Genomic DNA, 24,611 nt, shown 5'->3' on the forward strand with positions numbered 1-24,611 from the left:
ATTTTTCACCAAGAAAAACACAGAAACCAAACTGGCCACCTTGCAACATTTGGTCCAACTTTGCATGATTAAAATGGGATGATTCGGATTACATTTTGCAGCCAGCAGGGTTAAATAAGCCTGTCTGAAGCCCTGACCCAAATGCTTTGAGTTCAAGAGAAGAAACTGGCAGTGAGAGAAAAAATAAACAGTTTGCTGTACTGTTCCAGCAGGCACCAAGACAGGGCTATGCAGTGTGGCGAGTAGGTGTTATTATCTCATTTGTCATTAGTTTAAACTAACACGAAGCAGAAAGCAGAAGTCTGAGCACACGGAAACAGCACCCTCCAATTCTGATTAGCCTCTTGTTTACACCACGTTGTGGCAATCTGGAGGCTGCATTGGCTCACTTAACCATTCTTCAGGCATGAATGTAGTAACTCCTGTTTCTCTCTTGGAGGAAGGAAGGAGCAGCTAACCCACAGAAGAGTAGCAAGAGACAGAAGAATCAATCCTGCAAACTGCCACTGCAACCATGAAGACATTGAATGTTCTCGCTCTCATCTTAGTCCTGCTTTGCATCGATGCCAGCACAGAGTGGCCTACACACACAGTCTGCAAGGAGGAAAACTTGGAGATATATTACAAAAGCTGTGGTGAGATTCTTAAAATTTCCATTTTCCGTTTCCTTTTAGCTAGGCAACAGAATTGTTCTTATACAGCAAGAGGTGCTTTTATAAACCAGGCAATGAATGGAAGGGTTACACTCCCAAGCTGGCACTGGGTTTTGCAGCTCAAATGTTTTGTCTTTCACATATAGCTGGTTTGGTTGACATGCATGCACCCAAATGTATTTAGATGGAATATAATAGAGAGGAAATAACGTAACCTAATTCAGATTACTACACAGCTGTCAAAAAATCAGTTCAGCATGAGAGATGTTTAAGATTTTTATCTCAAAACTCAGTTATTAAAAAAAGAACCAAAAAAAAAAACCACAACAGAAAGAGCTTCAATCTTTCTCCTTTTTACCTCTGGGACAACAGACTCTTCAATGCCCTGATCTACTGGCTTCCTTCTGCACAGTTGGGCTGTGGTGATGTGCTTTCTGTCCTCCCACTTGGAGTGACAAGGGACCCGGTGTGACAGCGGGAAGGAATCGTGTTCTCAGCTGCTGCCGCCATGCTCAGCGAGGCTTCAGCAGCAGCACTTAACAGAGGCATTTCCCAGGAACCACAGGGTTTGTTTGTTCTTTAAATCTGTAGAGAAGAAAAGGAGCAAGCAGCACTGGGATGACTGAAAATGAATTCACTGAATGGTGCCTGCTTTCCACCTCTTGCTTTGCTGGCCTTGTGCCTCTCCTATTGTGCTGATCTGCTTTACAACTGGGACAAAGGGAATTAGATTCACAGACGCTTCATTCATTTTCTGCACGTGATGTGAAAAGCGATTCGTGGCAAATGAGCACCCTAGAGTTTGTTTTTCCAATTCATCCAGATACAAAGGCTTTCCCGGGGGGCTTTTTCTCCCTTGTAGCTTTCATGCAGTTTTGCACACCCATTAAAATAAAGCCAGTGAGGGACAAGAGAGGTAAATAAATATTTGCAATGCAATTCTTTCCAGGCCTGCTCCAAGGAGAACAAAGTCAGGCTTTACATATTATAAATGGGTATACCACTTTAGAAAATATTTAATTAGCTACTGAGTGTGACCTTTGCTTTTACCTTTATTTTAGTAAGAATTCATTGTATGAACCAATTCCGTTCCCTCAACAGGTCTCAGCATAAGATGCCTTAACATAGGGGCATAGGCTACATTTTGTGTCAGTTCAAATGATGATGAAATTTGTCTGCAGGGCATGTGTCAGTCAAGCATTGCTTCTTACTACGCACACCACTGGACCTAACAAAATGTACTTGTTTAAAGCTTACACATCACTCATCTGGTTTGCCACGCACACCACGCTAACAGGTACATTCATTCACGAGGGAATCACAGCTTGAGAAGCAGAAGTCGGAGATCTCAAGTCAGGTCCCAACACAAGAATGGTTTCTGTTCTCTTAGTTACAGGTATGGGAGATGGGAGGATTACAGAGACTAGGAAACAATACACAAATTAAATCAGATTCCTTGTTTGAAGCCTGATTCCTCTTCTCTTTGCAGCTCTGGCAGATACAGTTGAGGGAACACTCGCAGCTGCTATTATGGTGTTCTGCCCTGCCTTTTCCTGAGGTTACCTGTAGCTTCAGAACAGGAAGCACCACCTGCATCTCAGCTGATCCAGCTCATAGTGTTTTAGCTTGCATAAAACAAAAAATATAAGGCTTTGTGAGGAGGCTGGGCCCAAAATGCCTCCTAGATGGGGGAATACACGGAGCTCACTGGCCAGCTCACAACTGTAACAAGGACACTGATCATGCTTTCAAGGAGAGTCTCTCCCCTCATTTCACTCTCAACCATAATTAGATGTGAAGAACATAGCTTTTTTTTTTTTCTTTATCTATGTCCCATTGGCTACTCTTACCCAGGAGGGAAAAATCACATGCCTAGTTTTGACAAGACTCTTTCCTAACAAACTTCATGAAAACTCTGTAATAGCAGCAAGCGCAACATAAATGCTGGGCAGGTGCCCACAAATACTTCAGATATTCCAAAGGGAAGACTGTCTAAAACACGTTGTTGCTCATTCTTCAAGGTGTTGGTATGGAATTAAAAAAAGCTAGAGCACCTTCCTGGTTCACAGACCAGAGGTGGGGAAAAGGGACTGTGACAACAAATCCCAGCAGCCCCAGACATCATCCTGACAAACTACTGAAGAACAATAATGCTAAGCTGCAAAACTAAACCTCACTGAATGCAACCAATCCCCAAATAAATGACATTCTGTCTCGGTGAAACTATTCAACCTGCATACCATGGGGGATAAAATATCTACAGTGAGGTTGCCAGTACAAAAAAAAAAAAAGGGTAAAAAATTCCCTGATGGCCTAAAGAGGACCAGAATTTCACCCCTATTGTTGTTACTATAAATTCTTGGACGTTATCAGTGCACCAGGGTAGAATCAAGTAAAATGTAAGAAGGTTGGGGGAATGCTAGCCAAGTACTTCACAACTTTATTTCTGGAACTGGATGCCCTCTATCAGCAGATTAATAACAGAGTTTGGTCCAAGTATTTAAAATGGAGCTGTGCTCCATTTTTGCTTTGCAGTTTATCAGATTTTCTTCTATAAGGCAGTAAAAATCTGACTGAAGCTAAAAATATGAGTTAATATAACTGTGATAAATGTAGCAGAGAGGCTTAGATGGATAAATGACAATAGATACAGAAAGAATAGCAGTCCTCTGTTCTTAAAAGCAAGTCCCAGCTCCAGTTGAAAGCTCTTGCCCTAGCTGCAGCCTTGCCTCTATAATGGGGTATGTTACAGGCATGCATCAAGCTCTTAGGTTCACCCCATATTCTGGATCGTATGGAAGGGATCCTCAGTTTCACCCAGGCGTATCAGACCAAGCCTTCAAGGACCAGGCACTTAAGGCATGCATTAAAAAAGAGCTGGACAAGATACAGTGGTCAAAGTCACACACTCTGGGAGGAAGGAGAGGGAGGGGATGGGAATGTAATCTAAAAGAAAACAGATGAAAATTCTCAGCAGCAAGTCCATAGCAAGAAATATAGGCTAGGAGATGGATGGGCTGTAAGTAAACAGACACTATGCTGCCTCCTCTACATAACCACAGGAGACATAACACCGAGACAGTCTATAAATAGCAAGACATTTCCCATCAGTGCCATTCTTCCTCCCAGGAACAAGTGACAAAAACGAAGGAAGACCTCAAATGGCCAGAAATCACTTTAAAAACCTGAACAGGGATCCTAAGATAAAAGCAATGCATGTTAACATCTCTGATCGAGAAAAGAGAACTGTAATTGGCAAGTCTATGTGGAGACATGGAAAGAATCTGCTACACAAATGGCTTATTCCTGTCCTTTTTAATTTCACTGTGATTTTAACAATAAAAATACTTTTGATCTTTCCTGCTACATTTTAAAAGGCAGTTCTGTGGGAAGGGAGAGATAAGAAGGCAACAACAGCAAGTGCCGTGAGCAGATTCTGATGGTTTCTGATTGTCAGGCTTCTACCTGGAAGTGCAAAGTGCAGTGCAGTCAGAGACTACAAAATGTAGCTCCTCAGTGCAGCTGCTGGCACCTGCCTCTGGACCATTCGTCCAAGCTTGTGTTAATGCACCATGAAAACATTGCTACGGGGTAGTGTTCAAATGGGGCCCTCTTCATTGCATAAATAAAGTAGGCGATTGCTGCTACAGGTGCATCAGAAACGTTTTACAAGTGTTTTTACAGCTTTATCTTACAATTTTAGCTAGGTCAGGATATCTGTTTGTGTTTCAGGCAGGATAAGCTGACCAGTATTCTTAGTGAATAACAAAGCTCTATGCTCAGGTTAGGACCTCGAGGGTTTCAGAGCTGCCTGCTGCCTGAAAACAGAGATTTCTTGACAAAGCAGAAAAGACCATTGGTCAGGTGTAAGGTTCTTAGGAAGGGTCTGGAGAGCATCCACTATTAAGGACTTTGTATTCTATGCACAGGAGTAAATAACATGGAATTTCAGGGAAAGCTTCAGGACCTTCAACGTTAAATCTTGAAGTATATTCTTCAGGCTTTATAAAATGTGTTCAGGGCATGTGGGATTTTTGACTATCAGGCAGAGACAAACATTTCCCAAATAACATTTGACCTTGGTCTTTTTTTTTTTCCATCCGAAGCTCAGCTACCAGCCACTAGCTGAAATTTCACAAGAGGAGGAATCAATCAGCATTCATTTCATATTGCAGTACTGCAGAACCTTCACAGGAAACCAACTGTACTCTTCTTTACAATTTTATCCACCAACAGGTTCAAAACCAAACAAATAATAACATTTAGTGATATAGGCAACTATTTGCTTTAATTAATGTCTTCTGCTAGACAGCAGCAGGCCCCTCTGCACCCCTGAGAGAATTATTTTTCTCCTATAGAGAACAAAGTTAAACTGCATGTGTTCACTAAGAAGATTTTCCCTACCCTACAAGTAGGAGAGAGCAGCACCGTCCACCTCCATATGATCTTGCACTGGATTGCATTTACTAACAGAGAAAATCTCATTTGCATTGCTTTTTATACTCATGAGCTCAGATCTGGACCTTGGCAAAAAATAAAATACTTGAAGCGAACAGGGTTATTCTGGTTTAGAATCTGCTCCGTCTGGAGAGCACAGTGTAGCTGTTAACCTTCCTGTTAAGCTCCACCTCGAGGGAACTTCTCAGTGCTTAAAAATGAAAAAGTGGACACTGATAGACTTGTTAGTACTGTTTCCTGACCATTTGTCTGTCCTTGCTAAATAGTTTCAATGTAACCGGTGTTCCCCTCACACATTCAGGCCATCACATTCTTTCTCCTATACACTGAGAGATCAAACACACTGTTTCTCTTAAAACCCTTTTCCTTTTTTTTTGTTTTTGTTTGTTTTAAATAGACATGCAACCCCCATCCCTGATAAATCAGGGATACCAACTTGCAAACAGTCCTGCTAATTTGTCACTGTTGCAGCACTAATTTCACAGCACATCTCTTTCTGCTTTGTTCAAGTTGCTGGTTTCTTTTCCTTGCTAGCCACATACATGCATATCCTTTAGATGAAGGACACAAGTAATCTGATAGCTTCAGCTGGCAAAGAAAAGTGCAAAAAATCCTCAGCTCACGCATCTTCAGGGCAAATGTTCTGCTAGACACTTCATAAAAGAAGGTTATTTTTCTATTATTCTTCGTTTTTTTGGCAGACAGATTGAGCCAGATGCTTCTCTTTGACTTATTTATTTATTTCCCTCAAGCAGTCTCCAGCAATTGCTTCTACTTCTAAATTATTTAAAGCCACATGACACCAGCTCCCCTCTGATCTTTTGTTGCATAAATTGCTAATGGGCAAACAATCAAAGAACTTAAGAATTTGACTTGAAAACATTTTTTATTTGCTCTGTCCAAGCAATCTTAGTGTCATAGCCTGGCTGCTGTACTCATCTGGTGTAGCTTACTTACTCCAGGGGGAAGGCCAGATGTTGACAGATACAATTCTAGCTCCAGCTCCTAATAAAGTGAAGCTATCATCAGAATCAAGGTAGCATGGATGTGAGTGCATATGTAACTTTGCTTTAGTTCTACCCATGTAAAACTTGTAAAAAGTTTGGTTCCTTCATGAACTAAAATTCATGAATCGGTTTCACTCTCCACTCCATGAGAGTGGGTTAAAACTTTATTTCTCTGTGTGAACTCTCAGGTTGTTCCAGCTTAGTTTTACCTCATTTCAGAGAGAGGAGAGTCTTTAGTGAAACGTAAATGGCGAGGAAGAACACAAGACAATTTCACACCTCTATGACACTTTAGCAAAAAACATAATGTTCCGCATCTAGACTTTGAACCACTTAGAAAAAATCAATAGTAATGCTTTCAGTGAAGTTGTGGAAAGAATTAAGCTCTGCTGAACTTCTGACTCCTTGCTTATTCATATGTGATACCACTAGGTTTTCCTGATGTTGCCACATTGTCTCACCTAGAGCTGTAATGAAGGTTCCCAAAAAACCTCTGGACCCTACAATGCTTACAGTTTACCAGAGAAAATGGGTGGAAGGTGATTGGGTTTCTTTCAGCAATTTAACAACCAGCAAATGCAATCCAAGAAAAATGAAAACACAGCCCACAAATACCAAAATGACTTCTGCTATGTGATTGCAGCAACATCAAGAAGATGACCTAAAACTTGAGAATAGCAGCAGCCACTGAGGAGAAGATGTCCAAATATGCTGCAAAGAGCCACTACATGCTGAACCCCAAATCTCTGTTCCATCCCAGATGCTGATTTTAGACTCAGGAGAGCTTCTGCTTGCCAAGAACTAAGATCTTGAAAGCTATCAGAAAATAATTCAATGCACCAGTTTCCTCTTCACCTGAAGATGGATGGCTGCTGTCAAATGATCCAGCAGTGATTGGGCAGGCAGGCACCCAGCTACTTTCCTTAGCAGAGAGAGGATGCCATTCCAATTATAGCTTACTGCCACACTCCTGTGGTGGATTTCAACCCATCCTGGGAAAATGGGAACATTTAGTCCATTTATATTCTGCTGATTACTGTTCTGTATAACCAGCAGTAGAGCCTGCTATCCCAGAGCATGGCATGTGTCTAACAGCAGGGCAGCTTCTAGTAATGTTTGGTTCTATTTCTGACATAAGTCTGTTGTGAATCTCCAGTCCTAGTGGCAAGCTCTGATGCTCAGAGATCTGTCTCAAGTAGAACAATATAAAGAATGATAAAGAAACACATGAAGAAGGGAGAGACAGATCTGATTAGGACCCAGGCAGTTATTGTATGCATCTTACTCATGCAGCGCATGGTATTTTCTTACCAGCAGAACAGAAGAACAAAGACTTTCTCTCTAATACATTCCCTGCTGGGCCTAAATTAATGCAGTATTTTCTTGTTAGACTGCTGTAGCTGAAGCCTGTCCTGTCTCCCTCCTTCTCTCAAGCTAACTAGGACAAATCAGGATTATCAAATACAAATGCAGATCTGTATGTGCTATCTCTCAAAGCCAGTATCTTTCAGTTTTGTCTTTTTAAACAAGCTTAGACAAAGCTTTGTCATACCACACAAAGCACAGCAATGCACACAGTCTCTCCAAATATAACCAGAAGCAAAAGCAAGAAAAGTCCCCATGAATCCTCAGACACTGGGTATCTCCTTGAGCCCTTACAAACAGCTCTTACAAGTCTGCTATCAGTAAAGGTGGTTTGGGCAGGAAAAAGCAGGGAGACTCGAGTCAGGTTTTTAGAAGGTCTGCTTTACACAAGACGTTGACAGCCCTACCCCCAAACACAGCCCTACCCCCAAACACAGCCCCTCACCTCTGATGCCTTTACAGAGGCTTCCCTCCAGCTCATTGCCAGCTGCTTGGCGTGGGACCAGACAAATCTCTTCCTTTGTCTCATTCTGCCACATATCTTTGCACATGGGTTCAGCTCCCCATCCCATATCTGGTCCTCACACCCCAAATGCTGTTACTTTTAGAGTCACTGCCCCAGTAACAAGAGTAACAAGGCTGGAGAAGCTACCAGCCTTCTGGGTTACCGTTTCTGAATACTTGCAATTTTTGGTACACTCAGCAACGACCTTTATTTGTAGTAGTAAGAGACAGACACTTAGTCCTTAACTTAAATTGTTTCATAAGATGCTGGAATCACTCAGCTCCAAAACTACAGCCTTCATGGTTTGTAACACCTGTACGTAATTGCATGCAACTGCTATTTGTATTACTGATGTTCAGTGTTCTTGAGAGAAAATGATTTTAAAATTGCAAGAACTTTTTTTTTAAAACCATAACTTAAATTTCTCTTGCTAGCGTTCTAGGAGTTTTTAGCTTACAGATTTTACTGAGACTAAATCTTCAGGCTTCCTTCTAAAGCCATGTAAGTTTTATCAGAAAGGAAGCAGAGCTATTAACTCACAGTTTATAGACCCCGGGATGTTAAGGATACATTAACAATGACTTTGCTGTTTCTTAACCTCCACGTTGCCTAAGCAAGTCAGAAAGATACAGAAGGTACAGAAGACAAAGCAAGTCATAGCTCTTACAAAGGAAGCCAGCGTGCCTCTCCGAAACTAAGGATAGGCCAAGATTGGTCCTGTCTCTGAAGTGAGTGCCTTGAAGCATCCTTATCTTGATTAACTAGCTCCAGCTGATTTGAGTCACACTTTATTCCACTCCTTTCTGAAAAGAGGGTCTCCATTCTTCCCATGTCTGAATATGGCTGCGGCATGCACGGAAGGCGAGACCCAAAGGGAAGTTCATTAAACTGAAGATACTCATGGAAGTCTCTAAGTGAAACTGGAAACTTGTTAATTCAGCTGGACTTTCTTCCTCAGTACCTTGTAAATAAATTCCACAGTGTCAAATACAATGCTAAGCATTCAAGTTAGTTTATTTAAATAGGCATTAAAGGAAAAATGTCAATGGATACAGAATCTGAGATCTGAAATGGTTCCTCATTCTTTCCTTCCCTTTTATCAGCTTGAATATTGTAAGGACGTAAGGACTAATGATTTAATTTTATTAACAGCTTCGAAGATGAAGACTGTTGGGTAATTACTAAATAGGTTTCTTCCTTGTATTTGTATACATCTCTTCTAGCACCAATCTGTTCGACCCTAAGCAAGCCCAGCTACATAACTCCACCTAACTCCACAACTTTCACCCAATTTCTCCTAACTGTGAATTTGAAAGACACAAAGCTTACCAACTTGGAGAGTTTTCTCACCACTGCAAGACTTACAGATACGTTTTTTTGCAAGCAGAGCTCACCTACTTGCTCTTAGTTCAATCATAACCACTGATTTTCATACTCATATGGAAGCAGTGGGATTTAAGAGCAGATTCAGATGACAGTAAAGCCAGTGATTGTTTACAAGATAAGGGAGAGGGAAGGAGAAGAAAAGACAAATTGTTTCTGAGTAGCCCAGCAAAATTACAATAATAAGTGTTTCATATTCAGCCATGCAGTTTCCATAATGCTGTTAATGGTCTGGCAGCTCTGGCTCTGAGGGACATAGCAGCAGCAGAGAGAATTTTCAGTCAAAATCCTGCTCCTGCCCACCTTTATGAAACTACAAATGTTACAACCCAAACTTTTCTCACGTGAATATAAAGAGACACTCTAGATGCCCCTTTTCCCCTCTCAGTAAGCAGATTTTCATTAATAAACCTCAACATGTTTGCAAAATTTCCATCAACGTTTTAAGTGTTGGTAATATATCAAAGCTGAACTGGAAAAGCAAAACTCTGCAACCAGTTGAAGAGTTTCTACTTTAATTATGGAAGAGAGAGCAGATTGAAGGGAGTGGGTGGAGGGAAGTCTGGGAACATACAGTACTGTGCACTATGAAATGTTGCAGGGAAGTGGAAGGCTGAAGGGCAGCCCCACGTGTTTGAGAGATTTAATGGTAAATGTTATTGCTCTGCACATGTGAAAGACATAACATGCATTTTTTTTCAGTCTAACCAGCTCGCTTCAGATTGAAGCAAGAAGGAAGAGTAAGTATTAAACCTCCATAAGAGAGAAACAGTGACTCACAGTTGTGCAACAGAAAAAATGGCAAGTTGCTTTTGTCACACAAGGCACTCCTCAATATTTAAGGAAAGAGGAATGAGGCACGCTACCTTTGGTCCCAGTGCACAACTGAATCTACAAGCATCTTTGCACATGAAATGGTTAAGAAAATTAATACTATTTCCTTTAATCTCCTTTTAGCAGTACCCTTTCTGCCTACGTTGTTTGGAATCCAGACTCCCTGGCACCATAGCTTTAGCAAAACAGCCTTCCTTTCAATTGATTTCAGTAGGAGTCTGCAATGTACACAGCAGTATCTAGGATGCTGGTTAGCCTGAATTTCCACAGGAAGATGGTCATAAAATTAATTGTTGGTTATTTTGCTGGATGTTTTTGTTGTTTGGGCTTGGTGTTTTTTGTTTGTTTGTTTTTTTGCCAGTAGAAAAGTTGGTTTCACAGCAACAGAGCAACAACATAAAATCCAAGTGCTCTAATTCATAAATATATAAATATTTCTGGAATATTTCATGTTGGTGCTTTCACACACGTTTCCTCTTCTCTGGGAAACAGGTACTTGTCAGGTACTGTCACTTGTCTGGATACATCAGTGTCCCTCTGTACTGCATCTCTGAGGATGGAGGAGGAGACACCATGGTTATATTACTGGTCACCTGGCAAAAGAGCTCAATCCATAAGAAAAAAAAGATAGGAGGCATTCAAACTAAAGCAATCCTGAGGTCAGGTTCTTGATAAGAAACCCATTCTTTCCAGCAAAGCTTGTTTTCATGAAAATCCCCTTTCCATCAAGCAGTTTTGGAAAGAAACAAATCACGCTGAAAGAACAACAATGCCTTTAGCCCCAATACCACAAATCTATTTGTTGATTAAAGCACAACCTCGTCTCTTTGAAAAGAAACAGATCATGATCTATGTTGCTGTTGCAGTGCCATCTTTGACCATTGTTCCATTCTGGACGTTACAGGACTGACAACTGTTGTCATTTGATAACCAGTGCTGTATGTAGGCACCAATCTCCAAGTTGCTCAGGATTTGAGCAGCTGTTTCCTGAACCTTATCCTCGCACCACACACCAAAACCAGAACTGAACAGAAATGAAAATCTTGCAGAAGCCCAGAGCAAAGGGAAAACCAAGCCTTGAGAGGTGGTAGAGACCAGAGAGGAAGCAGGTATAACGGCCCTGGGAAAAAAAGGGAAGTTTGGGTCTCTTTCCAGCTAGAGCAGGAAACTCGATTATGGGAACTTCTGAAGCTGCAATAACAAAGCAAGAACTGACAGGACCATGGAAGGGGAGGACAGACAGTCCTCTAACTCCTGCCACATTTGAGCAGCTCATGAACAACTCCAGGCACCAGCTTCTTGCCCCAAGCAGTTCACGTAGCTTTAGTGTTATGGAAGCAGAAATACAGCTCAGGTACAGAGCTACAAGGAATGCCAGAGGTTTTTACCTCTCTCTTCTGAACAGTTACTTAAAGTTGTCAGGAGTTAGGACTTGGGAGTTCCTCTTGGACCATGCTGACAACTCACGGGCTGCAAAGTCTGGCTAACATTGCCAGGTCCTCCTGGTGCTTTCATTCCCTTGGTGCTCTCCTCTAGATAAACAGGCCTCGGTCACTCAGGCTTGGTCCCTGGTAGCTGCTACAGCAGTAGGACACTGCTGCAAAAACAGGGCCAGGCAGGGAGCTGAAGCACTACAGACACACTAACTCAGCCGCACAGAAGACGCTGACTCAAGTTACACCACAGCATCAAAGCAAAATTCTCCCAAGCCATTATTTTCCATTCAGTAAGATGATCACCTCAAAGCACAAGCCATAATAACTTAGAAACAGAATTCATTTTCCAAGTCTATAATTTGTCACCAACAGCTCTCTCTAAAGCGTGGAGCCTGCGGCTGCTTCTGTGCGTGCCACTTCATGGGCCTGGGCCCATCGTCCCCCCAGCTTCTTCCGTTTGCACAGAGAGACAGATGCACAGGCAGGCCATGAAGATGCAGCAGGGCCAAACACGTGCCTAAAACAGGCCTTAAGGCTCTGCTACAGCAAACACCCATAGGTTAGGTGACACGCAGTCATACTAGCCACATCTTCCACCTCCAGCCACGGCTCTGGAAATCTCTTTCTTGTGCCGCTGGTTGCAGCAGTGCCAACAGCAACGGAGCTGTCAGTTGTTGCTGCTTGCTGTCACCAGAAAGTGACACATTGGCGAGCCTTTGGGCATAGCACAGAGCCAAGGGAACGAAGGGAGAAGGTACAAATATTTGTTCCAGTTGTGGAGCTTCATGCTGAGAAAAGGGCACAACAAAAAGCAGTAACAGCCACATCTGCGTCAATCAGCAGCTGTAGGGCTCCCCTTGTCCCCAGCTCTGCTAAAGTCTCCCAGAAAAGAAATGCAGAATATTTCCCATGTTACAAATATCACATGCTGGTGGGCCCAGCACGAAGCACTGCAGGATCTCAGCCACACTACCTGTTTTTCCTTTTTGGACTTTCCAAACGCCAGGATTTAGATTCCCAGACAACCACCGAGTCAACTTCATACAGAAATAACTACTAAACACAGGGTGTAAGAGCTTTGAGTCTGTCATGGAAAATATCTAGAAAATATCTAATTTGGTTTTTATGACACTTTCGTACTACTGTTGTTTTCTATACAGTCAGTATCTCATTATAAAAAAAATAACTTGTTACTCACTGCTCTGTTTTTCCTGACAGATCCCCAGCAAGACTTCGCTTTCAGCATTGACCGTTGTTCAGATGTCACAACCCACACCTTTGATGTTAGAGCTGCAATGGTCCTAAGTAAGTGAGTTCCTATTTCCTTGTGCCGTAAGCAGGTCTGTTTAAGCACTGGTATTAAGTAAGTAAGGGTAGAAACCTCCTATAAAGTAAAAACAATACTTCATTTCTGAGAAATTTCAAAACTGGTGTGAGGCTAGAAGAGTGTCAGGTATGTTACCAGTCCTGCCTCAAACCGTGTATGTAACTCAGAGCAAGTCACAGAGTTGTCAGTCCTCATTCCTCTCCTACCCTTCATCTCTAAGTGGGGATAGCCAAGGTGGGGGCTGCTCTAGGGCTTGTCTTCACAGCTAAGTTATCTGGGGAGAGTCTCTTTGAATGAGATGGCTTCAGACCCCACACCCTTGTGTCAGCACCACAGAATTACATCCTTCAGCACTTCCCTGAGCAGCAACTGAAGGTCAAAATCAGTACTGCATTTGAGCTAAGGGTCTGGTGCACAAGTTAATATTAGTTACAGCTTGACTTTTGACCATTCCATGGACAAGCCAACCTCTAACCACCCTTTTGGCCCCAAGCTCACCTTCTGCTGCTACAACAAATGAGAGTGCACTGCTGCATACTCCTGGTACTAAACATGAGTTTGTAAGCTGAGCATCTTTCAGCACTTTGGAATGCCCTCTTACATGCAGAAGTCATCCTCTCAATTGATATGCTGCCCTTTTGCCTGGGGAGCATCTGTTATCAGGTGGCTGCAAAGTTAAACAAGCCCACACACAACAGTACAGGCATTTGCAAATACCTTTCCAACAACTCCGATTACAGGACCTGCCTCTAGATCTGGCAGCCTCACTAGCTTGTCTATAAAGGCCCAAACAAACAACCTCGCAGCACTACTTAGATGCTTTGCTGGTTCACAGCAAAAGTCTGGCTTGGGACATTTTTCCAAGCAGCAGGTACAGGCCAGGGGCTGCTCCCAAGAGCTCACTAGATTTGATCACACTGCTAGAGACAGGAAGAAAGTTTAGGTTTACAGACACAACCTTTCCTATGCCAGAGAATGGTCATGACCACAGTTTAAAATACAAATGTAAGCTACTATGTCCCTTGTCAAGGTATATGAGGGACTGGGAGAACTGTTCCTGAAGCATAGATTTCTATGTTTCAGGAGTTCTCGGTGAAGAAAAACTGTATAATTGCTTAAACGAGGGGCAGGGAGGGAAAAAATAGAAAGTTTCATAATACATAAATTTACAAGCCTGTTTAACCTTGCATTTTCTCTGAGCACTCCTTCTATTTTCTGTACAGGACAAAGCATCAAGGAACTGTATGTCAAACTTGATCTGATCATAAATGGGAAGACTGTCTTAAGCTACTCAGAGACACTTTGTGGACCAGGCATTACTAAGCTAATTTTCTGTGGCAAGAAGAAAGGAGGTAATTTAGGTAGCACTCTAAAATGTCTGATGGCTACTGAGTACTGCAAGCAGTATGCACCCGCTGTGCTACTGAATGCACCAATATATTGTAATGTTATGTTTATTTCAACAGCATGTTAACGGGTGGCAGAAACACAGTAGGATAGCACGCTTTTCCTCTAACCTGCTTGCTCGCTTTTCTTTTAATCACAGAATATTGCACACATATGGGATTTCAAGTCCATAAAAAATAACTTTGGTTACGTGACCACATCCAACAGCAGAGGGGTTCATAAGCCCTATTTATAGCCACGTGGTTGTCATGTGAGCAAAAAGCATTTCAGAACTGGCCTTTATTTTTGTCTGAGGAAGGGCTGAACAAACAAACAAGGCGTTCTGAACACATTCTTTACTACTAAGCAAATAATACTTCCTGTTCTTAAAGGCAGTTCCTAACACAAATTAACAAGAACTATGCTTGAAAAGGATATTTGGATCAGTGTAGAATGTGGTACCATCTATGCTTTGCATCTTGTTTCTGCCCACCATGTGTCTATGCTGCTGTCAGATGATTTATAGCTCTTGTCAGTCAAACTGCCAACCAGTGCTGTAGTTGGTTTTCAGCAGCATTAGCTGTGCACAGACCACTCTTTGGTCTCAAGTGAGCCTGGGCACTGCAGGGACTCTTCTGCCACGACTCAGGCCAGATAGGGCACAGACAGCCACAGCAGGTCCGGAAGAGCTATTGTCACTATTTTGAAATCACTTCTATGTCACAATCATTTTGTTGGCTAAAGAAGTAGAATCGCAGAGAAGTTTGCCACAGAGCTGTTAGAGAAAGTTTCAGGAATTCTGCTTTTCTTCCATTCACCTTCATCTCCATCACGATAACACTGTACCACTTCACGTGCATGGGCTGTGAGCTTCATTGCCACACACAGTGCTAAGACAACCCCTGGAAAATTACTAAAACATTTCACACCCCATAGAAATACCACAAAGAATAATAGAGAAATGCTGCATGAGCAACCAATTATGTAAATCCTGTAAGCCAGACAGAATAAAAAAAATTGCAGCTTTCCTCAGTTGAGTACTGAATTATAAGAAAAAAAATAAACGCCATATTCCTAGTGAAAAACTATCTTGCTCTGATGAGATACTTAATAACATCCTTTAGGGAACACATTAGGAAGTGGAGCCGGTCCTGAGCCAAGCACAAACTGCTCTTCGCACATTAAACTACAAAGCTAAAATCTCCTAGGGTTTTCAAGTCCCTAAATCTTGGACTGACAGGTGATTGTTTCTACTAGTTGAAGTGCACTATGATATAATACCACTGTTGCTTGTTTGAATATTATCTTCCTTTAGAAGCATCCCTAAGTTTGGGCCAGGACATACATCTCACATTCTTTAAAACACCTCACCTGTTTGAGGCAATTCAGCACAGCTGTATTTTGACCATATTAGCACAGTTATAAGCCTGACCTAAAACCTACACAGAAAGACAACATTGTGAAAGGATAGATAGCCCTTTTGGAGCCTTATTTTCACTGTTGTCTACAGACAGTATTTCCAACATCTGTTCAGATGTGACCTGAGTTTAAAGCTGCTCTACACCGAATGCATTTACCCACCACAAGGAGGACTTGTGCTTCCCTTTCCCAAAATGACACAGAACGTACTTCTGCCAATGACTCTGTTGGTTCATTGGTGTGGATCAAGAACAGAGAAAGTGTTAATTAAAAGAGATTGATATAAGATGGAATTGGCAAAGTTTAGGGTTTTCCCTTACCAACACCTTTTTTTGTCCTGTAATGCTACCACTTTGAAATGACTTTAAGAAATACTTTAAGAGACCTGGTACAGCTGGAGGTTAGTATGTATGTTAAGCAAACCTCACATCTGGCACAGCTCACTGGGACTCCTAAGTAAGGCACTGAAGTATTTTTTGGAGCTATATTTCTCTTGTGAAGTTGCAAAAACTCAAAGGTTTCAAAGAAATAAGCCATTGTTCACTTAAGAACAACAACAGCAACCCAACTTGCTAAATTCTTTGTTTTAAAACATGAGCTCAGCTCTTCCTCTTTTTCAGTAAGAACTGCTGGTTATTTTCTATTTCCTCAAAAGAAAACAGTTATGTAATATTTAACAGATTTCCTAATGCAATCACTAAAATCAGAGAAAAAAGGCTTAAAATGATAATATTTTGTAGAGTGCCAACCACAACCTGCAGGCTTAAACATAACTCTGCAAGTTCACACTCACAGACAATACAGCCCTGACTTTAAAACTCCACTCCATATTTCATTGACTTTTTCAGTAGGTTTTACAGTGAGCATGTTCTGAAATAGTATCTGGGAATAAAAATAGAGAATAACGCATGAGATTCAGAGCTGAGTATCACTTGGAGTTTAGGTACATGTTTCTGACAAAGCTAGGTCTATTGATATACAAAGCCATCCTGCTTGGCCCCTTCATCTCACATTCTCTTCCCCAGTAAAGAGAGTGGATGTTTCTCCCCAAGTTATGTATTTATATACATTTTTCTCACTTGACTGTATATCTATAGCTGGCAGTTATTCAGTTCATTCCTGCATCCCTAAAATTCACAAAAGTTTTCTGTCAATCGCACGGGTGCAAGATCGTGTCCTAGAAGAGCTCCAACATGGAGCATTTAAGCTCTAAAAAGATTTAAGACATAGAAAAAGAAGAGGTGGGTGCAGATGTACAGGGCCTTTATATAGTACAAGAGTGTGAGAACGTTTAAGATTTTCAGTGCAAGGAAGATTTGAGAAAGAGGAGTGAGAAATTCATTATAGGTGTTTTGTCGGGAATGAGAGGCATCTTCATGATAAATGGTAACTGGTAACTTCAAGTAGTTCTGAGGAAGTTCTTATGCATTTGAAAGCTCTGCATCAGACTGGAAGATGCTAAAGGCCTGTTTGCTTACAGGGATTAAGTTACTTTTGGTTGAAGGAACAGTGAAAAGCTGCTGCAAATACAATATCACCTTGAATCAACGGTACATTAGAAACGTTTCTCAGGATCCTCTACAGAAATGACCTGCAGTTAAGTCTCTAGGAAAAAGGGCTGAACATGGAGTAAAAGCATATCACTAATGACAGCATACTTTCCATGCTATCATGTATCAGACTAATAAAAACACTGGGGGAAATTTTAATGAGAAAAATGTAGCCATAATTTGTATTTCTCCCAATCATAAAAATAGCAAGCAGTCATGTTTTTTATGCAAATATAAAAGCATCTGGGCTTTCTCTATAAAGACCACAGAATTTTGTCAATGAGCTAAGCTCAGTGTTTGTGACAGTTACAGTTACTGCAACAGATGTGTACATCTTCTTTCAATGGAGGAAAGTGTGTATGACTGTATGAAGGATGCTGTGATAAACAACAGTCCTTAAAGCCTCTGAGGATGCTTACTTTTCTGGAATTACAATAAATCTCCATGCAAGAGAAACATTGAATGGACTTGGAGAAGCCTGATTCAGCCAGCGTAGGCACTGAGAAGGTTGCCATAGTCAGGAAAGAGTATGAACAAGAAAAATCAGTTCTGTATTATTTTCTGGTAGGTCTCAAAACTGCTTTTGCTTTCCAGTCAGAATATACTTTCAAAAAGCACAGTCCTTTTACATAATCACAGAAGTAAGGAGGGTCACAAGAGTCACAGAACCACATAGCAGTTGAGTTGGGAAGGGACCTCACATTTGGTCCAGCCTTCCTGCTCAAGCAGCACCTCACAGAGCAGGTTGTCCAGGACTATACACACACAGCCTTTGACTATCCCCCAGGATGGAAAATCCACAATTTCTCTGGGCAGTCTGTGCTACTGCTTGATCACTCTCAAAGAAAAACTGTTCCCTGATGTTCAGATAGCATCTCCTCTGTTCCAGTTTGTGTCCATTGCCTCTTGGCTTGTCACTGGACACCAGGCACCACCAGAAAGAGCCAAGTGTTGCCATCCTTTCAGAAACAAATGGCCTGATGCCTCTTATTTCATTTTAAATATAGGCTTTGCAGAACTTGGATGCTGTTTCTCTGCATTTTGATTTTGGAGAGCTTTCCAGCAGTCTAGGTAGGACTACATGATCCAAGAGGAACTTCCATATCCCAGAGAAAAAGGATTTCAGAGAAAGGTTATGATTCCTAGCCCAGTTTCTTCTCTACCCTCCTCTGCTGTCATCTAAGATTTGTTAAGCTCGGAACTAATTGAAGAAGAGAAAGACAAGGCTTATTTTAGGCTTTTTACTGAAAGTAAGTGTATACAAAGCACAAAATGAACCATGGCAGAGTCTGCATCATTCCAAGGGCGCAACTCACAGTAAGCCTTAGCTCACCTCCATACACATATGGCCCAAGTCCCAGGCAAGTCACTTGTCACATACATCATGCAGTATGCAGTGTCTTTAAACTCCTATTTAGGTTCTAGTAAGTTGTGAACTAAGTGGGCTGTGTTGTATTTTTAAGATTCTTGAGTCACCACTCTCTGCAGCAGAGATGTGTCAGACTCCAGGGCTCTTTCTTCATGCACAGCAGCAAACAGTGATGGCAATTGCTCTTTGAAAAGAAAAGGACTCCTTGGGGCTCAGGTGAAGTAGCCAGGGAAGCAGAGGAAAAGGAGTGCTGTTATACAGTTAAGAGTTTGAGAGTGAGAAGTTAGCACACTGTGAGTGTATTCTTAGTTTTGGTATTAGGTTATTCAGAGAATCATTTAGAAGTCCTGCAACTTCTCTACCTCCCACAGTCACCAAGGCATCACCTCTAACAAACTTCTTATTAATACAAAGGTGTGGGACACTGATGAAACATGATGTCTCATGTTTCTCCTCTTTTTCTGGTGCATACTATAGTCGTGATTCTTTTAAGTTTGTTAAATGAAGGCATTGACTAATATTTCACGATATATGGGGAAGATGTTCTGAGGACTGATTTCCATTTCAGACACCTATTGTATGGTGGGATGGACCATGTGACAAATACATGACAAACCTCTTGTCCATTCCTTAACAAGAAACATTTTAAAGAAACACAGCGATGCTGTACTAAATCAACTCTCTAGAAGTGACACGCATCAAGATGCCAGCGCATACTTAAATATGACGAAACACTTATTCCACTGTCACTGTCAAAGTAAAGAATATTTCATGACACCTATGAAAGAGAATCTTTAAACAGTTCTTCATTCTCCATGACTGGTACAGGGCAACTTGTGTAAGAAATTCTGTACCAAAACATCTACGAATTTTATTTGCAGTCAAGTCTACACAGTTCGGCCCAGCAAGCTATGAAAAAGTAGGAGGAATTGCAGAACAGTTTGTGAAGTCGGTCTATTAATGCTAAAGTTGTTCCTTCTTCCACAGCGAAAAGCAAGTGTGTCTCACATTTAGGGAGATAAAGATCAGAAGGTGCAACTCCTGGGCTCTATTCCAGTCACCAACACAATTTGTGATGGCGTTAGCACACCAAGCAACTCGGTGAACGCTCCCTCAATAGCAAGATAAATGTTATTATTTTAAGGTCATGTTCAGCAAGCAGTCAGAACTCTACACCTACAGAAACACTCGGCTCAGATCATCATTTTGACAACTTCAAGAAAAAGCATAGTTCAACTATTGCATCTCCAGGTGTTGAACAGATCATGCTAAGGACTCATGTCTAGCAACTTTCAGCTCCCCTTCCATTTCCCCATTTGTAGGGGCATGCTGACACAGGAACAACCACCTGGTTGTGCAATGCCAGGGCTCCCTCCTCCATCTCCTTCAGCTCAGGCACTGCCTTCCCCGTAAGGCACTACATGTCCTGACATTTGTCTGGGGATAGCTGTTGCAAGACTACATATTGAGCACTTTGCAGTTCTGTAACACTTGTCACTGGAGCACATTTAAGTGCTATTACAAAAAAGCATCTACTCTCAGCTGCTTGTTTCCGAAATGTGCTGCATGATATCTAATCATCCATCATCATTTTTGCTTCCAGAACATCTCTACTATGAGGGACCAGTTACACTGGGAATCAAAGAAATCCCACAGGTAAGTTCATCACCACTGTGCTCTGAAGCAAAAGGGCTTTCTGGAGGAGATACAATCAGAAGATTATCAGCAATGATTGCCAGCATATTCCAAGCTCCCCCAGCTGGCACACTGCAGCATGGCTGGTCTTTTCAATACAAAATTAAGAGGCTATGCTTAGAGCATGGAGAGCCAACATTATCCCGACAGCCAGGTTTTCTTCAGATAGCAGATCTCCTCTACCAGCACTAAGCCATGCAGCCATACAGTTCTTTAGTTGATTCCCCCTCTATTACTCTGAAACTGACAACAAATGAAGCAGCTCCTCCAAGGGATTTCTGAGAGACCAAGGCTGCTGTTCAGCTCACCCCTTAGTGGGCTGAACAATTTGGAGATGCTCATTCATCCTCACAAGCTATAAAGGCAATTTAGGTAATTATTGCAACTGTACCTGATCCACCATGCATATACAGTGTTAGAGACAGATGTCTTCTAAGCTTTTAGTGTAAGTAGAAGCTATGGGGGCAAGAACACTTTCTTTGGACTCATGGAATAAGATGAATTTGTTAGCAAGGTGAGAAAGCAGGCAGTACCCTTGGCACTACTCTGATCGAGTTGTCCGCTATAGATGTTCTTTACAAGCAGCCTTCTTCACATTCAGCTAAGTCTCCTTCCTAAATCTCAACCCAATTACACTGAAAGCAAAATAGGTCTTAAATGCTGAAAGCACCATGATCCCTCTTAACTGGGCACAACTTCAAGCTGTATTTGACCAGCCTATAAAAAATGATTTCTAGTCACATAAAATGGAAGCACACACTTCAGTCGGTCAGACGCCCTGTAGACTTGCTTACACAGAGAAGTATAGCAAGAATGCCCACTTCTTCAGCACCTGACAAAGAACCTATGTTACAGCCTCAAAGAGGAGAGTCTAAGGCCTGATCAGTGCTGCAATGGTCCAAGCACAAGAAAAGAAAAAGACAGGATCATAATAGGGATACAGAGCAAGAACTCGAGCCCTGGACAGTTGAGTCTTGTACAGGCAAGAATGAAGGTATTTGAGTTTTGGGAGGATCAAGGCTCTGTAATGACAGTTACTATGCATACATCTCAGTCGTCCCTTGGTGACAGCAGCAACCATAACCTTCACTTTCCAGGCACTCACACAGGGAATTGGGCTCCCTTATGCAGGCTGTTGTCCCATCCTCACAAATGTACTTTCCTTAATGTCATGCTTAGAGACGCCATGTCAAGTAACATCTTCTCTCCTCCAGCCCCTCACACAGGAACGTCCAAGCTTGTATCAGCCAGCATCCTGTTCCAGGAGCAGCTTTGCTAAATACTGATGGCACTCCCATAGTAAAGGCTCTATGGAAACCTAGGCATAGGTCATCATATCAAAAGAAACTTTGAAACGTGCACACAGAGCAGCAGAACTCCAATTCTTGGAAAATCAGCTGAATTTGGAGACAGAAATTCTAAGACTGTTCACTATCTTCTTTTAATAACAATTTTTACCCATGAGGAAAATATTATTCTGAAGGATGAGAAAACTTAGTCACTAATGAGCTATGAAAATGAGTTACTAAAAACTCACTTCTATGAATTAAACGATAAACTTCTGGAGAATTAACATGCTTGTGAGGAAAGGAGTAGGAAGCCTTCACTGTTAATTAATCAATCAGGCAAATAACACTATCCTTCCATGCAGCAATCAGCTTCTGCTCATTCCAAAGTAGTCTCATCTGACCAGCCTAAGGGACATTTACACAATCTTCACAGCAATTATAACAAGGCTATATTCTCGTGAGTGTGTTGCCATTGGGCCTCTTTCTAAATTTGGATGTTATGCTTAGCTTGAACCACTCTGCGAGAAAACAGGCCAGTTACTGCCTTAGAAATCCCACAATGAAAGACAAATGGAGAAAAGCCCAACTCATTCTAGCTATGGTACCCTCTGCTTCACAACCAGAAATGCCCTGAGCAGGGTAAGAGCTTTCTATAATTCAAGGCCACTTCTGCCAAGCTCTCCCCTGCTGCTGGCATGCCTACCCTTACTTGTTCTCTTCCAAACTGCAGAGAGCACTGAAAAATACCACAATGCCAATAATCCAAAGAGGATGAAATCTAGTTCACCTCTTTCTCTCACTCTGTTGGACTGAGGCTTGTCAACTCCCTGCCATGCTTCTCCTTCTCTACTGGAGAGGGTGGCTTTGACCAATACAACCTCCCTCCTAAAAAAAAAAAAAAAAAATTATTAGTATTTTTAACTGCACAGTTTGATTCTAGACTACCTCTTGTTTTTACCACATAAGAATTAATCACGGATTGACTCATATATACACACACATCTCCAAGTCTCCATCTTATATAAAAACATACACCCTGAACAACAAGATCCAAGAAAGAAAGAAGTGCCAGACAACTGAGCACCTCTTCCCATTCCTATTCCTGAACTGTGCTTGCTCACAAGCAACATGATAAGCTACATAGTTTTAAAAGGAATTTTTATGCATCAAAACATTTTGTTCCCCATGCACTGTTTTAATTTTAAACTTGTGCTGTCAGCATTGATATTTCTGATGAGAACATTTTGGCAGAAAATACAGGCAACTCTTCCGCCAGTTCTGAAATGCATTCGGACAGAAAATATTTTGGAGGAACACGAGGGGAGAAGTGTTATTTTGTTTCTAGGAAGAGCACTCACTCCTAAACCAGAAGCAATTATTTACTACTCTTGGGCTAATCTCTTGCTCTGTTTTTGCCTCACACAGGGGGATTACACCATTGCAGCAAGGCTGACTAACGAAGATGGCGTCACTGTTGCTTGTGCAGATTTTACTGTGAAAAATTATTTAGATTATTAACTAAAACAACATACCCAGTCCAACTTCCTTACAACTACAGATTCCTAAAACTATTCAAGCCCAGCGAGCTGCTTGCATGCTTCAGTGATTCTGAAGGAAAGAATTCTCACATGGTGGTTCTGATGCTGTTCCTCTTTGTAATTCACTTTTTTGGAGAAGTCACTAGACCCTACCCTCTAGTGGTAATTTTATCTCCAAATGCACTCTGTAGCCCACTTTTTGATTTTAACATAGTATTTGATACCAACATTCCCATCTCAGGATGAAAATAGTACAAGGCAGAAGAGGCGAGAGCCAAAACAGATTTTTGCAGTAAGCTATGGAAGTATCCATTTCTAACACAGGTTAAAGAAAACTGTCGTATGTATAATGCAGTTACAGCCCTCAACATTTTCAGTTTTTCACAAGGCTTGTTTGGAGCTTCCATTGCTATAGATTTTGTTGTAACCACAGAATAAAGACCAAATACGATGAGCATGACTCTTTTCATCCCTCCATGTTCATCCACTCTATTGATATCACTTACGTTTTCAGGATTCTTGTATATTTTTTATTCTTTAATGCTTACAGTAATATGAGAATCATTTTGTTTAAGCTACATGCTGATCTCGCTTGTCAATAAATTTGCAAGAAAAAAAATATTTTCTTCACATTTCTCATGATTCTTGGACCATTCCAAACCTTAATATGGGGAAAAATAAAACACCCACAAGCAGAGAGAAGAGCACCTAAGGGGGGAGGTTGAGGGAAATAAATTAAATGGGCTAGTTGTTTTTTGTTGTTGTTTGTCTTAAAGAAACATCAGCCACATTGATGCACATCTTATGTTAAGAGAGGACAAACTGTTCTTTTCTTTGAGCAAGGAGCTCCTGAGTGAGACATAAACACAACTTAAGCTCCCAGGTGCAGCACATCCCAAACCTCCCATTCCAGGAACCTCTGGATCTGGCGCAGCTGATGGATAATAATAGATAACCAAGCACAGAGATACTGGAGGTCAGGATCACGAGTCTGGAGATCCATTTGGAGAACTGGAACTGCAGGGAAAGGATCAGGAGTGGGTTTGAGTGCTGATTTGGAGAGGTAGGGGCATGAATTACAGCTATAGAAAGGTTCTGGAGCCGAGCACGGCTTCACAAATAAGCAAGCATTGTGTTGCACGCCTCATCCTGGAGAGGCTCAACAAGGGCAGCTGGGGCTGTGGCTCACAGCTGGCCACACAGGAGCTCTGGCATGCAGTCTGTCCTACACACCCACATGCCTACGGCACAACTTCCTGAGCAGCAGGAGCATCCCTGCCACACAGATGACCAACACTGTAGTGCAGCCAGCAGTGAGAAGGCAAGGGACAGTCCCTTGCTTCCCTTGTGCGCAGTGAAATTCTCACCTGCCATCCTAAAGGTGAGCATGTCCTTGA

General features: G+C 41.8%; 2 protein-coding genes across 5 annotated transcripts in view; one reads left to right on the forward strand and one right to left on the reverse strand.

The window, feature by feature from the left end:
* The window catches only part of F13A1 (coagulation factor XIII A chain), a 191,927-nt gene that overhangs the window by 156,138 nt on the left and 11,178 nt on the right, over positions 1–24,611 (reverse strand). For 3 of the 4 annotated variants that reach the window (XM_042808749.1, XM_042808747.1, XM_042808756.1), the window contains exon 1: positions 1,012–1,089. The exons of the other annotated variant lie outside the window; for it this stretch is intronic. The gene's annotated coding sequence lies outside the window, so the exon portion shown is untranslated. Of the gene's footprint in view, positions 1–1,011; positions 1,090–24,611 lie in introns of those variants that run through there. 4 annotated transcript variants of the gene reach the window in all.
* On the forward strand, positions 349–23,835 carry LY86 (lymphocyte antigen 86). Its single transcript, XM_042808757.1, has 5 exons — positions 349–635; positions 12,860–12,946; positions 14,192–14,320; positions 20,296–20,348; positions 23,102–23,835. The coding sequence occupies exons 1-5, from the start codon at positions 515–517 to the stop codon at positions 23,192–23,194; spliced, it is 483 nt and encodes a 160-aa protein (XP_042664691.1). The 5' UTR covers positions 349–514; the 3' UTR covers positions 23,195–23,835.

Source organism: Centrocercus urophasianus, unplaced genomic scaffold, assembly GCF_019232065.1.
Source record: "Centrocercus urophasianus isolate 14NV4802_14NV808 unplaced genomic scaffold, USGS_Curo_1.0 seq_11, whole genome shotgun sequence".
Lineage (NCBI taxonomy): Eukaryota > Metazoa > Chordata > Aves > Galliformes > Phasianidae > Centrocercus > Centrocercus urophasianus.